The 11,007-nt window shown below is 68.7% G+C and overlaps 2 protein-coding genes across 2 annotated transcripts; both read right to left on the reverse strand.

The window, feature by feature from the left end:
* Positions 1 to 708: 708 nt before the first annotated feature.
* Positions 709 to 5,135, reverse strand: PEA15 (proliferation and apoptosis adaptor protein 15). Its single transcript, XM_069794106.1, has 4 exons — positions 5,022 to 5,135; positions 2,010 to 2,183; positions 1,091 to 1,246; positions 709 to 969 (listed from the first exon to the last, which is right to left on the reverse strand). The coding sequence occupies exons 2-4, from the start codon at positions 2,179 to 2,181 to the stop codon at positions 905 to 907; spliced, it is 393 nt and encodes a 130-aa protein (XP_069650207.1). The 5' UTR covers positions 2,182 to 2,183; positions 5,022 to 5,135; the 3' UTR covers positions 709 to 904.
* Positions 5,136 to 5,802: 667 nt separating this feature from the next.
* Positions 5,803 to 10,927, reverse strand: CASQ1 (calsequestrin 1). Its single transcript, XM_069794058.1, has 11 exons — positions 10,080 to 10,927; positions 9,152 to 9,236; positions 8,718 to 8,818; positions 8,384 to 8,495; positions 7,940 to 8,013; positions 7,728 to 7,858; positions 6,822 to 6,867; positions 6,640 to 6,694; positions 6,461 to 6,561; positions 6,291 to 6,365; positions 5,803 to 6,028 (listed from the first exon to the last, which is right to left on the reverse strand). The coding sequence occupies exons 1-11, from the start codon at positions 10,317 to 10,319 to the stop codon at positions 5,867 to 5,869; spliced, it is 1,182 nt and encodes a 393-aa protein (XP_069650159.1). The 5' UTR covers positions 10,320 to 10,927; the 3' UTR covers positions 5,803 to 5,866.
* Between the last annotated feature and the right edge of the window lie 80 nt (positions 10,928 to 11,007).

Raw genomic sequence — 11,007 nt, forward strand, 5'->3', positions numbered from 1 at the left:
AATGGGGGCTGTGCCTGTTTTCCCAGTTCAGTACCCCCTTCCTCCCAGCATGGCATTGGGGGAGGCTGGAAGGATTCCCCCCTCCCCCCTGCCAAATCTGGCTGGCTGGTTTGAGGGGGGCTGCCAGTTCTGCGCTGCCCCCCGCCAAAGTGGGAGTTTAGGGGTGTCCTTCCACTGGAGATTTCCCCAATGCTCAGGGAGGGTCTGGGGTGTTGAGGGAAGTCTGGGGTCCCCCCCTTGAATATCACCACCCTGCACAGGGGCTCCCACTGCCTTGCCCCCCATGTCACCTCCTCATCCCCCCACCTACTGCAGCCCCTGGGGGTGGGACACGACAGATGTGCCCCTACCCTCCCTGTGGGGCTGAGGCCTGACAAATTCACGCCATCCTGCAGCCTGCCTGGGGGGAGTCAACAAAGACACCCCCCCACTGCTCAGCCCTGCTGCTCACCTCCCTCCCGACGTGCCCCATCCTTCGTCCCTGCGCCCCCCCCCCCCCCCATGACACTTACTTGGGTCCCTGTCCCCAGCCCTGTCTGTCCCCTCCTCGGCACTGGGGTAGGCGGTGGTCCTGGTGCCTGTCACCCCCCCCCCAAGCCACAACCTGGACCGGAGGGGGGGTCCCTGTTTCTGCTGTCCCCCCTCCCAGTGAGGGCTTGGGGGGGGTCCCTGGGAATAGCAAAGCGCCCCCCCAAACACACGCACACCCACACGTGCACACACACGCACACGCAGAGCCGCCCCAGCCCCTGGCCCCAATGTGGGGGGGAGGACGTTAAGACTTTGTTAGTGACCGTGCTGGCCCCCCCCGCCTGCCCGTGCCCTGGGGCTGGAGAGGTGGCAGGGGGACACGGGGGGGGGCCACAGCCTTCCTCCTCCTCTTCCTCCTCCTCCTCACCCCCCCTCAGGCTTTCTTGGGTGGGGGGGCCAGTTTGATGATCTCCTCTTCAGAGGGCTGCCGGATGATGTCTGCCAAGACACGGGGGGGGGTCAGTGGGGCCTCTTCCTGTATTGCCCCCCAGCTAGAGGGACCCTGTCCCTGCCCTGGGGATTGGGGGGTCCCTGTCCAGGGGCAAGGGGGGTGGCTCACCCTTGTACTTCTTGGCACTGGGGATGCGGGTGAGCTTGGTGTCCACCTCGTCCTCCTCAGAGATCTTGAGGACCTGGGTGCGGTACTGCACCACCATGGTCAGCAGGTCCGGGCGACGCGAGATCTCAAAGATGTGCTCGATGTACGACAGGTTGTCTGCGGGGATGGGGACAGGGATGAGTGCTGGGCCACCAGCGCTGCATTGCCAAGGATGGCCGGGGACAGGGGATGGTGATGGGTACCACAGCAGGGGATGGGGAGAGGGCAGGGAGAGACTGGGACAGGGGACAGGAGCTGGGGACAGAGGCCAGGACAGGGGATGGGAGCTGGGGACAGGGAGCAGGCAGGGATGGGGAGCAGGACAGGGAACAACAATCCCAGGGGACAGGGACTGGGATGGGCACTGGAAGAGGGGACAAAGGACAGGAACAAGGGCTGGGATGGGGATCAGAGCACATGGCAGGGTCCAGGGTGGGGACTGGGGCAGGGGACAGGAGCAGGGCCAGCAACAGGTGACAGAGATGAGGAGCAGGGACAGGGACTGGAACCAGGAGAGGGGACAGGGATGGGGGAAGGGGCCAGGGTGGGGACCCAGGGGACAGGGATGGGGACCAGACAGGGAAGAGGGGAGGGCCAGGGCCGGGGGGTCATGGACTGGGATGGGGATCCGGAGAGGGGACAGGGATGAGACCAGACCACAGGGGACAGGTGACAGGGCCAGGAGAGGGGACATGGATTGGGGCAGGGGCCAGGGACCAGGACAGGGATCAGGGGACCAGGATGGGGACCAGGAAAGGAGGCAGTGGACCTGGTTGGGGACCAGACCAGGAGACAGATCAGGATCAGGGCAGTGGCCAGGGCTGGGGAACGGGGGACGGATAGGAACAGGGGCCAGGGCCACCCGGGAGGGGGGTCTCACCTCTGTCCAGCTTGCTGTGCTTCTCAAGGAAGGCGAACCAGTGGTGGCTGGTGGCGATCGCCTCGCTCTCCTCGCTGGGGATGTCCTCCTTGCAGGCTGACTTCAGCTGCTCCAGGTCCTCGGCCGTGATGTTCTGGGCCAGCTCCTCCAGCAGGCTGCGGTACTCGGCCATGGCTGGGCAACACCCACGTCATGAGCTGCCCGGCCTCAGCTGCTGCCCCCACTCCACGTCCCCGCCCCGGTCCCCCCCTCCACGCCGTGGCGCCAGCCGGGCTCCGCTGGCCCGTGACTCATGTGATGCTCACGGGATGTGACAGGGACGGGGATGGGGGGGGCGGCAGGACCCACGGGCGCTGGCAGCGGCTGCTCTGCTGTGGCCTCGCACACGCGCCCTGGCCTTGCACAGCCCCCCCCCCTTGCACAGTGCTGCTTGCACACACCCCCTGGCTTTGCAGTGACACCCCCCCTCTTTGCACAAGCCCCCTGCCCTTGCACAGGGCCCCCCATTGCACGGTCTGACCCCCCCCGGCACGACACAGCTCCCCCCCCCCCCGCACACTCACCACATCCCCCCCGCGCTTTGCAGTGGCTCTGGGCACCCTGGCATGGGGGGATGACGGGTTGGGGGGACCAGGGGCACCCCCAGCCCCAGTGCCAGGTCCGGGTGGGTATGGGGGGTGGTCGGGGCTGGGGGGGGGGGTGTCACACCCTGTCCTCCATCTGCTGTTGTGCCTCGGTCGCCATGGCAACCGCTGCAACCCACCCCAGGGATGCGGTTGCCGTGGCGATCACAGCACTCGGCTGCACCGTGTCCCTCCCGGGTGGCGGCACCCGTGGGTGCTGAGGGGGAGGATGGGGCGGAGAAGGGGACCCGGGCACCCCATGCGGGCCACACAGACACGGGGGGGACGACACAGGACACACGGACACAGACACGCCGCTACCCACTGCGTTGCTCACCCCCGGCACGTGCACGCATGCGCAGCCCCCCGCGCCCCCCCGCACACGCACACTCGTGCCTACACCCGTAAACATCCCCCCCACGCAGACACCTGCACACACAGTCACCCACCCACACCCCGCACCCGCGCGCACCCACACCCACACCCACGCACACTCACACGCACACGCTCCCGCGTGCCCCCCCCCCGCGCACACACGCGTGTCCCAGCCGTGTCCGGCCCCTTTAAGGCAGCCGATGACTCAGCCCTTGGCCCGGACGCCCGGGTCCTTCCGGGCGGGGGGTGTGGGGGGGTGGGGAGACCCCCCTCTCCCCCCCACGCCGTGGCCGTCTGCCCGTTCCCAGGCCCGGCGGGTCCGGCCCGGACTCCTGGGTCCGCCCGCGCCACCCCCCTCCGCGGCCCCGGGGGGGGGGAATGCCCAGGACCCCCCACCCCCCCGCGGGACCCCCCCATTCACGCTTCCCATGCAAAGCGCCTCATGAATATGCACGAGAGGCGTGGCCCCACGGGGGCCCATTCACAAGGGCGGGCGGGCGGGGGGCGGCGGCGGCGAGGGGGGAGCGCCTAATCCCGCCGCGGGAGGGGGGCAGGACATGGCGCGGGGGGGGGCAGGACACGGGTGGGCCGGTTCCTTCCCGCCTTTGTCTCTCCCGCTCCGGCCAGGTGCGGGGGGGGGGGGGGAGGGTGGAGTGGGGGGGCTCCTCCAATCACCGTGTCCCCCCCCCGTGATTTTGGGGTGGGTGGCGATAGCGGGAAGGGGAGGAGGGCCCCCCCCCCCCGCAGCCCGGGGGACAAGAGGCCTTTGTGCCGCGGGGAGCAGCGCAGCGCTGGCCCGGCCGGGGCCACCCCCACCCCTCTCAGCCCCCCCCCCGGAAACCGAGTCACGGCCCGGCCCCACAGACAGCGCCCTGTGGGCATCGTCCTGCTGCGTGGGCACCGGCGCCATCCTGACCCGGGGGGGGGGGGGGTGTCCCATCCGTGACGGGGGGGTCCCGCCCTGCCCACGGCCGGAGCAGCATCCCCCGGGGCCGCACATCCCACATCTGGGGCACATCTGGAGGCGCCCCGCCCCGTGCCTCAATTTCCCCACGCGGGGCCATGCAAACGCTCCGTGGGCCGAAGCACGGGGCGAGGGGGTGGATGATGAGTCGTGGCCCCCCCCAGGCCTCCCCGTCCTGGGGCCGCGGGGCGGAAGAGGAGGCTCCGCCGCCACCACGGCCCAGTTTGGCCCCAGTTTGGCCCCAGTTGGGCCCAGCCCGGCCCTGGGGCGCGTGACCTCCTCACGCGCCCCTTTCCACTCGTGTTCCCCAGGAATCCGGCCACACGCAAACCCCCCTCCCCCCGCAAAGGCACCCACCCGCGGCGGGGGGGACGACACCCTGCCCCGGTGGAATGGGTGGCATCCCGGTACTCCACTGGTACTGGGCGGCACTGGGAGGACTGAGTGACACCGTGGGGAGGGGGCATGGGTGGGGGGCCCCCGTGTCCCGCGGGGACCGGGAGGCATCCACGGGGGGATGGGGGACACGCCGGGTCTCGGGTTGGGAGGGGGGGACCCCATGTCCCGCGTGGACCGGGTGGGGACCGGTTGGCACCGCGTGGACCGGCGGGCCCGGCGCCCCCCCCCCACCGCGGGTCACGGGTTCGGGTGTCCCCCCCCCACTGGAGCGAAAGGGGAAGTGAAAGGGGCAGGCGGGAACCGGGGAGGGGGGGGGGGGGGGGCACCGGGAGACTGTGGGGGGGTCCTGGCACCGCCGGTAACACTGGGGCCGTTAACTCCTTCCTGGCCGCGGCGGGATGTGCTGGAGGGGGCCATCACGGGGGGGGGGGGGCACTGCCCTTTACCGGGGGGGGTTATCTACTACCGGGGGGGGATGTCTAGCACCCGGGTGGGAGGTCTGCTACCGCGGCCCCCTGCCCGGCTGAGGGGACCGGGATCGGGACCGGGACCGGATGGAGCCGGCGGCCGCCGCCTCCATCCGGTCCCGGTCCCGGTCCCGGTCCCGGTAGTTGGTCGGAGCCTCCGGTCCCCGCGCAGCCCCGCACTTACCGGCCGGCTGGGGCGGTGCCGGTGGCGGTGCCGGTGCGGCCGCTCGGTGTCTCGGTGCTGCCGCTCTGAGCAGCGCGGGGGGGTGGGGGGGGAGGCGGGGCGGGGCTTAGCGGGGCGGGGCTGAGTGGGCTGGGTTTGGTTGGGCAGGGTGGGGGGAGGTCGGAGGAGCCGCCCCGCCCCACGGGGACCGTGAGTGGGTGGGGGCTGGCGCGGGCACCCGTGGGGGGCACCCACGCACCGTCTCGTGGGGAGGCGTCCCCAGTGACGCCCCCCATCCCTTTGGAGCGTGTCCTGTCCCCCTCCAGGGACCCCCAGCTGCCACCCCAGGAAAGAGCCACGTTGGGGGACACCCACGAGTGTCCAAGTCGCCCATGGGTGTCACTGTCCCCCCCAGGAAACCCCAGGACAAGTCGTCCCCCCCCAGGGTGTTGTAAGGGGATCTCACAGGGGGATCTCACAGGGTGGGATCTCCCCGGCAAGGGTTGGGCACGGGGGATCCCCTGCATGGGGAGGGGGCTCGAGCAGGGGGATCCTGCATGGGAATTTGCATGGAGCAGGGGGGGTTGCACAGGGAGATCCCCTGGGAGCTGCCACCAGGATCTCACGGGGGGGGCGGGTTGCTGGGGGGGGTCTTTTTGGGGCTGATCCCTTGGGATGCTGCACAGTGGATTGTGCATGGGGAGTTGGAGGGGTGACAAGGGGCAATCAGTCTCTCACGAGGGATCTTGCTGGTGCCTGGAGCCCCTCCAGCCCTCCTGCCCCCCCCCGGTGACACAGCCTGGTTCTTTGGGTACTTTAATGGCTCACTCAGGGACAGGGACGGGTGTGGAGGCCCAGCACAAGGCCTAGTCGTCATCGTCGTCATCATCATCATCGTCATCATCCCCGTCGTCGTCGTCGTCCTCGGTGTTGATCTCGCCTGCCAGCACGTCCTCGATCCACTCCTCCAGCTCTGCCGGGCTGGGCAGGTCATCCTCGTCCGCCATCTCCAGCCACACGCTGTCAGCCTGGGGATGCCGGTGGGGGGGACGTGGGATGGGCAGGGATGGGGCGGGGGGGCATACGCCGTGGGAGGTGGCAGGGGTTTACACGGGGGAGGGAGGTGGGGGACCCCCAGGGGGACGGGACAGGCTGGGACGTCAGCTCCCAGGGGCTGCCTTTGAGGCCCACCAGTGTGATGAGCCCATCAGGACTCAGCCCCCAGGGCTGGCTGACATGAGGGGAGGGGCCATGCCATGGGTCCCAGGACACACACATGCACACACTCACGTCAGTGACGTTGACCACGCCAATCTGGGGACGGGACAGGTCAATGTTGAAGGTTTTCTCCCAGTAAGGGATGAGCTGGAGGGGGCACACAGGGGTCAGCCCTCCCAGGCCTGCCCTACAGCACGGGGGGGTTCGTAGTGGGGTGTGTGCCCCCCGGGGGGGGCCAGTACCAGTGGGAAATCCTCAGGGTCGATCCAGAGGATGCTGAGGTCAGGGTTGTCCGTGTTGTCCCGGGCCACATCCTTCAGGATCTCCAGGAACTCGAACCCATCTGGGGGGGGTATAGGGGTGAGGGGTGCCAGGACCTGCCCTGGACCCCCTGGACCCCCCTCCCGGCTCCCTCCCTCACCCGGATCATCCTCCTCTGCAAAGGCCACGATGTGGATCCCGTCCATGTCATCCTCCTGGGGGGGGACATGGGCTGGTGTCACCAGCGGGAGGGTGGGCACTCCAGTGGGTGGGGGGCTCTCCGGGGGGGCAGGGAAGGTGATGGGGGCAGGACCCCCCCCATCCCTCTCTCCCCACACTCACCCAGGTCTCGTACATGCTCTCGGGTTTGAGTTTCCGCAGAGTGGCCCTGCGAAATGGAGGGGGGGTGCGGGTCATGCCCAAACCAGCCCTAACCCAGAGCCACTGCCCCCCCCCCCCCGGCCTCTGCTGTGCAGCTGAGGGGGCTGCATGGATGGAGGTACAGTGGCTGAGGGTGGGGTGCAGGACAGCCAGGCTGGCTCTGGAGGTGTGGGGGGGCACAGGGCCGGGGCTAAGCCCCTGACACCGCTGGCACCTCAGGGGGGCCGTGGAGGGTCCCCCCCATCTCCCCATCTCCCACGGGATTGAGGCCGCGGCGGGGGGGCGGGTTGATCCGGGTGAGGGGATTAAGGCTGCAGGAACATCCCAGCAGCACCCGGGCCTTAACCCTGCCCTGCCTGCCCTGACGGGACCCCCAACCCTGGCCCCGGCAGGGGTTCAGCTGCCCCACGGTCCACTGACACCTCACCCCAGAGGCAGGCTCAGCGCCCACCTCCCCGCCTGATGAGGCCTCGCAAACTCGTGTCACCCCAGGGGCCACTGCCAGCAAAGTGGTGTCAGGGGAAGGGGAGCTGCCGGGGTGGAGGGAGAGGGTTTGGGCCTCAATGTACACTGGGGGGGGGGCCCCCCACCCGGCCTCCCTCGCCCCGGGGATCCCCCATCCCGGAGGCTGGGACTGCACTGGCAGTCACGTCCCCATGGCAGCCTGTCCCCATGGCAACCACCTCCCATGGCAACGGTCTACCTTGGCAACCACCTTCCTTGGCAACCACATCCCCATGGCAACCATCGCTCCGTGGCAACCACCTCCTCATGACACCTACTTCCCATGGCAACCACATCCCCATGGCAACCACCTCCCCATGGTCCCCCCAGCCAAGGCAGGGCTGGGGGTGGCCGGGCCCCCACCGCTTGTGCTCCTCCATGAAGGCCATGATCTCCTCCTTGCTGTTGGGCTGGTCGGGGATGGTCAGTGGCTCCTCCATGAAGGGCTTGTAGAAGTCGATCTCGTTCAGCTTCAGGGTGAGCTTCTTGGCCGCCTGTGGCAGGGTTGGGGTCCCTGAGCCGCCCGTGGGTGCTGGCAGAGGGTGACCCTGCCCCACCAGGACCCTCGCCCCTACCTTGCTGTCAAAGGTGGCGAAGAAGGGGATGTAGGGGTGAAATTCCTCAGCCGCCTGCTCAAAGGCCTTGAAGTCTGGGGGAGCAAGGATGGGTCCTGGCGCCGGCACTGGGTACCGATGCCAGGTACCGGCCCCACGGCCCCGCACCGGGAGCCAGCACTGGCACCCCCAGCCCAGATCCATCCTGGTGGCTCTGGGTCCAGAAGGACCCCCTCCAAACCCACGGTCCCCAACATGGCCAGGGTTGTCCAGATCAGTCCCTGGAGCCCTCCACAAGGGATGGATGGAGGAATGGATGGACGGAGGAAGGGAGGGATAAGCAAACAGATGGCTGGAAGAATGCCCTGGGGGCTGGGACTGGGGCTGTGGCTGGGGTGCCGGGGGGGACACGACAGGGGAGGACACAGGGGGCACATGGGGGGGGGGTGCCCCAGCCCCACGTACGCTCTGAGTCCTTGTTCTTGAAGTAGCCGATGAGTTTGGGGTCATCCTCGATGTTCTCGAAGGCCTGGAGCTCATGGTCACCCTCAATGAACTCCACCGGGTCTTCCAGCACCTGGGGGGGGTTTGGGGGCAGCACTGGGGTCCCCAGAGACCCCCCAGGTCAAGGACAGCTGGGGCGGGGGGGATCAGGATGCCCAGGTCCTCCCCCAACTACACAAAGGAAGGGTTGGGGGCCCAGACTCCTGGGTTCCCTCCTGGGATACTGGGGGGGGAAGCAGTTGAAAGGGGGGGGTCCCACACGCCTGGGTTCCCCCCGGGGGGGGGTGGCTCTCACATCCAGCAGGAACTCCACCAGCGTGTCTGCTGCCAGCTCCCCATCATACTCAATCACCTCATCCTCCTTGAACACGTAGATGCTGTCCTCCTCTGTCAGGCCTGGGGGGGGGGGGTGGTTAGCTGGGGTGCTGGGGGGGGTGTCCCTGTGCCAGATTTGGGGGTCTGGGAGGGGTCCCTGTGCCTGGCTGAGGATACAGGGGGATCCCTCTCCCAGATGGGGGGGGAGGGGAGGGGAGGGCTTCTGGGGGTCCCTGTCTCAGGCTGGAGGATACAGGCGTCCCTGTGCCAGGTTTGGGGGGGTCCAGGGGGTTCCCTGTGCCTGGTTGCAGGGGATGCGGGGGGGGACATCTGTGCCAAGTAGGGGATCTGGGGGGGTTGCTGTGCTTGAGAAGTCCGGGGTGGGGGGCAGGGGCAGGGAGGGGTCACCCTTACCCAGCTTTTTGGCCACAGCTGCGTCTTTCTCAGAGTCGACGAGGCCGAAGCCCACTCCCTTGTCCTCCAGCACCTGGGCTGCCAGCTGGGGGGACAACATGCTGGGGGGCACCTGCCACCAGGCCTGTCCCCGTCCCCCCCCCAGCCAAGGGTCCCCCAGGGTCCCCAGCCCAGCTGTGCCTCCCCTCCATCCCTCCATCCATCTACCCCTCCCCGCCACATGCTGGGGGTCCCAGCAAGTGCCAGCTCTTGGGGATGGGTCCCCCCCAGCAGCTGGTGTCCCCACAACTGGTGACACTGGCAGCGGGCTGGGCTCTATTCTGGGTGCGGGGCGGGGGGGGGCCTGCTGGCCCATGGCCCACATATGGAGAGGGCAAAGATGGGGGGGAGTGTCCCCAGCCCTGTCAACCCCAGCCCCTGTCCCCTCCCAGTGAGGCTGTTGTGCCCCTGACTGGCCCCCAGGGACCTCCCACCCTGGGTGCTGGTGCCTGTCCCTCCCCAATGTCCCCTGGTCCTTACAGTGTCCCCAGTGCCACATGGGTGCTGGTGCCCCAGTGCCAGTGTGTGTCCCACCGGCATCCCCCGGTCCCCACCAGTGTCCTCAGTGCTGGTGCCCACTGCACCACTGTCCCCTGATCCCACCAGTGCCCCCTGGTCCCCACCAACACTCCCAGTGCCACACAGGTGATGGTGCCCCAGTGCCAGTGCCTCTCCCACCAGCATCCCCTGGTCCCCATCAGTGTCCCCAGTGCCATATGGGTGTAGCTGCCCATCGCACCGGTGTCCCTGGTCCCCACCAGTGTCCCCAGTGCCACACAGGTGCCAGTACCCCAGTGCTGGTGCCTGTCCCACCTGCATCCCCTGGTCTCTATAGTGTCCCCAGCGCCATGTGGGGTCCCCTGCCTCCTGTGCCCCCCCTCATGCCCACCTCCAAGATGAGCTCCTCCATCTCGCTGTGGCGCTGGGCCGCCCGGTCACCCTGGCTGGGGCGGTGGTGGAGCAGGGCCAGCACCGGGAACCGCTTCAGCATCGCCTTGTAGTTCTTCAGGGTGACGGGCAGCACCTGGTCCAGCCCGTCGTATGTGGGGAAGTCCAGGCCGTCCCCTGCCCGCCCCGGGGCCCCGGCCCCCAGCACCAGCAATGCCAGCACCCATCCCCAGACCCCCATCGCCTGCCAGGCAGACCCAAGGACGGGGTCGGACACACGGATGGGGACAGACGGGTGGGTGGATGGGACCCACGGACAGATGGGCAGATACAGACCTGCAGAGAGGGACGGACAGAGGGACAGATGGGGATGGGACCCACGGACAGATGGACTCACAGATGAGCAGGGATAGACACACGGAGAGAGAGACAGACAGACAGCCCCGGGGACAGACAGACAGCCCCTGGGCTGGACAACAGCCAGATGGGGACAGACAGACAGAGCCTTGGGGACAGACGGATGATGCCTTTACGTCTGGGGATGGAAAGACAGACAGACAGAGCCCGGCTGGGACTAACAGCCCCAGCACAGGGGACAGACACGCAGCCCCTGCTTGGCCCCAGAGGGGACGGAGAGACACGGCCCCCGAGGCGGGGGGTGGACACGGACAGACTCGGCCCCTGGGGGGGGGACACGGCCAGACACGGCCCCTTTCGGTCTCGCCAGGAGGGGACAGACGGACACAGCCGGGGACACACAGATACATGGCCCCTTCCCAGCCCCAAAGGGGCTGAAGGCACAAAGCGGGGGACAGTAGCACCCCGACCCCCTCTGCATTCCCTGTCCCCCCACCACTGCACGGGGGGGGCTCAGGGCACGGGGTCCGGCCGAGGGGGCTCAGCCCCGTCCCCTCCTGTCCCCTCCCGCC

This window comes from Haliaeetus albicilla, chromosome 10, assembly GCF_947461875.1.
Source record: "Haliaeetus albicilla chromosome 10, bHalAlb1.1, whole genome shotgun sequence".
NCBI lineage: Eukaryota > Metazoa > Chordata > Aves > Accipitriformes > Accipitridae > Haliaeetus > Haliaeetus albicilla.

Excerpts from the sequence above, each read along its gene's own strand:
- PEA15 (XM_069794106.1), bottom strand. The coding sequence starts at position 2,181 with ATGGCCGAGTACCGCAGCCTGCTGGAGGAGCTGGCCCAGAACATCACG. Across the intron at positions 1,247-2,009 it reads GCACAGCAAGCTGGACAGAG|ACAACCTGTCGTACATCGAG; the intron begins GTGAGACCCCCC and ends CCATCCCCGCAG. Across the intron at positions 970-1,090 it reads CAGTGCCAAGAAGTACAAGG|ACATCATCCGGCAGCCCTCT; the intron begins GTGAGCCACCCC and ends GTGTCTTGGCAG.
- CASQ1 (XM_069794058.1), bottom strand. The coding sequence starts at position 10,319 with ATGGGGGTCTGGGGATGGGTGCTGGCATTGCTGGTGCTGGGGGCCGGG. Across the intron at positions 6,695-6,821 it reads AGAGCATGTACGAGACCTGG|GAGGATGACATGGACGGGAT; the intron begins GTGAGTGTGGGG and ends GTCCCCCCCCAG. Across the intron at positions 6,562-6,639 it reads TGCAGAGGAGGATGATCCGG|ATGGGTTCGAGTTCCTGGAG; the intron begins GTGAGGGAGGGA and ends TACCCCCCCCAG.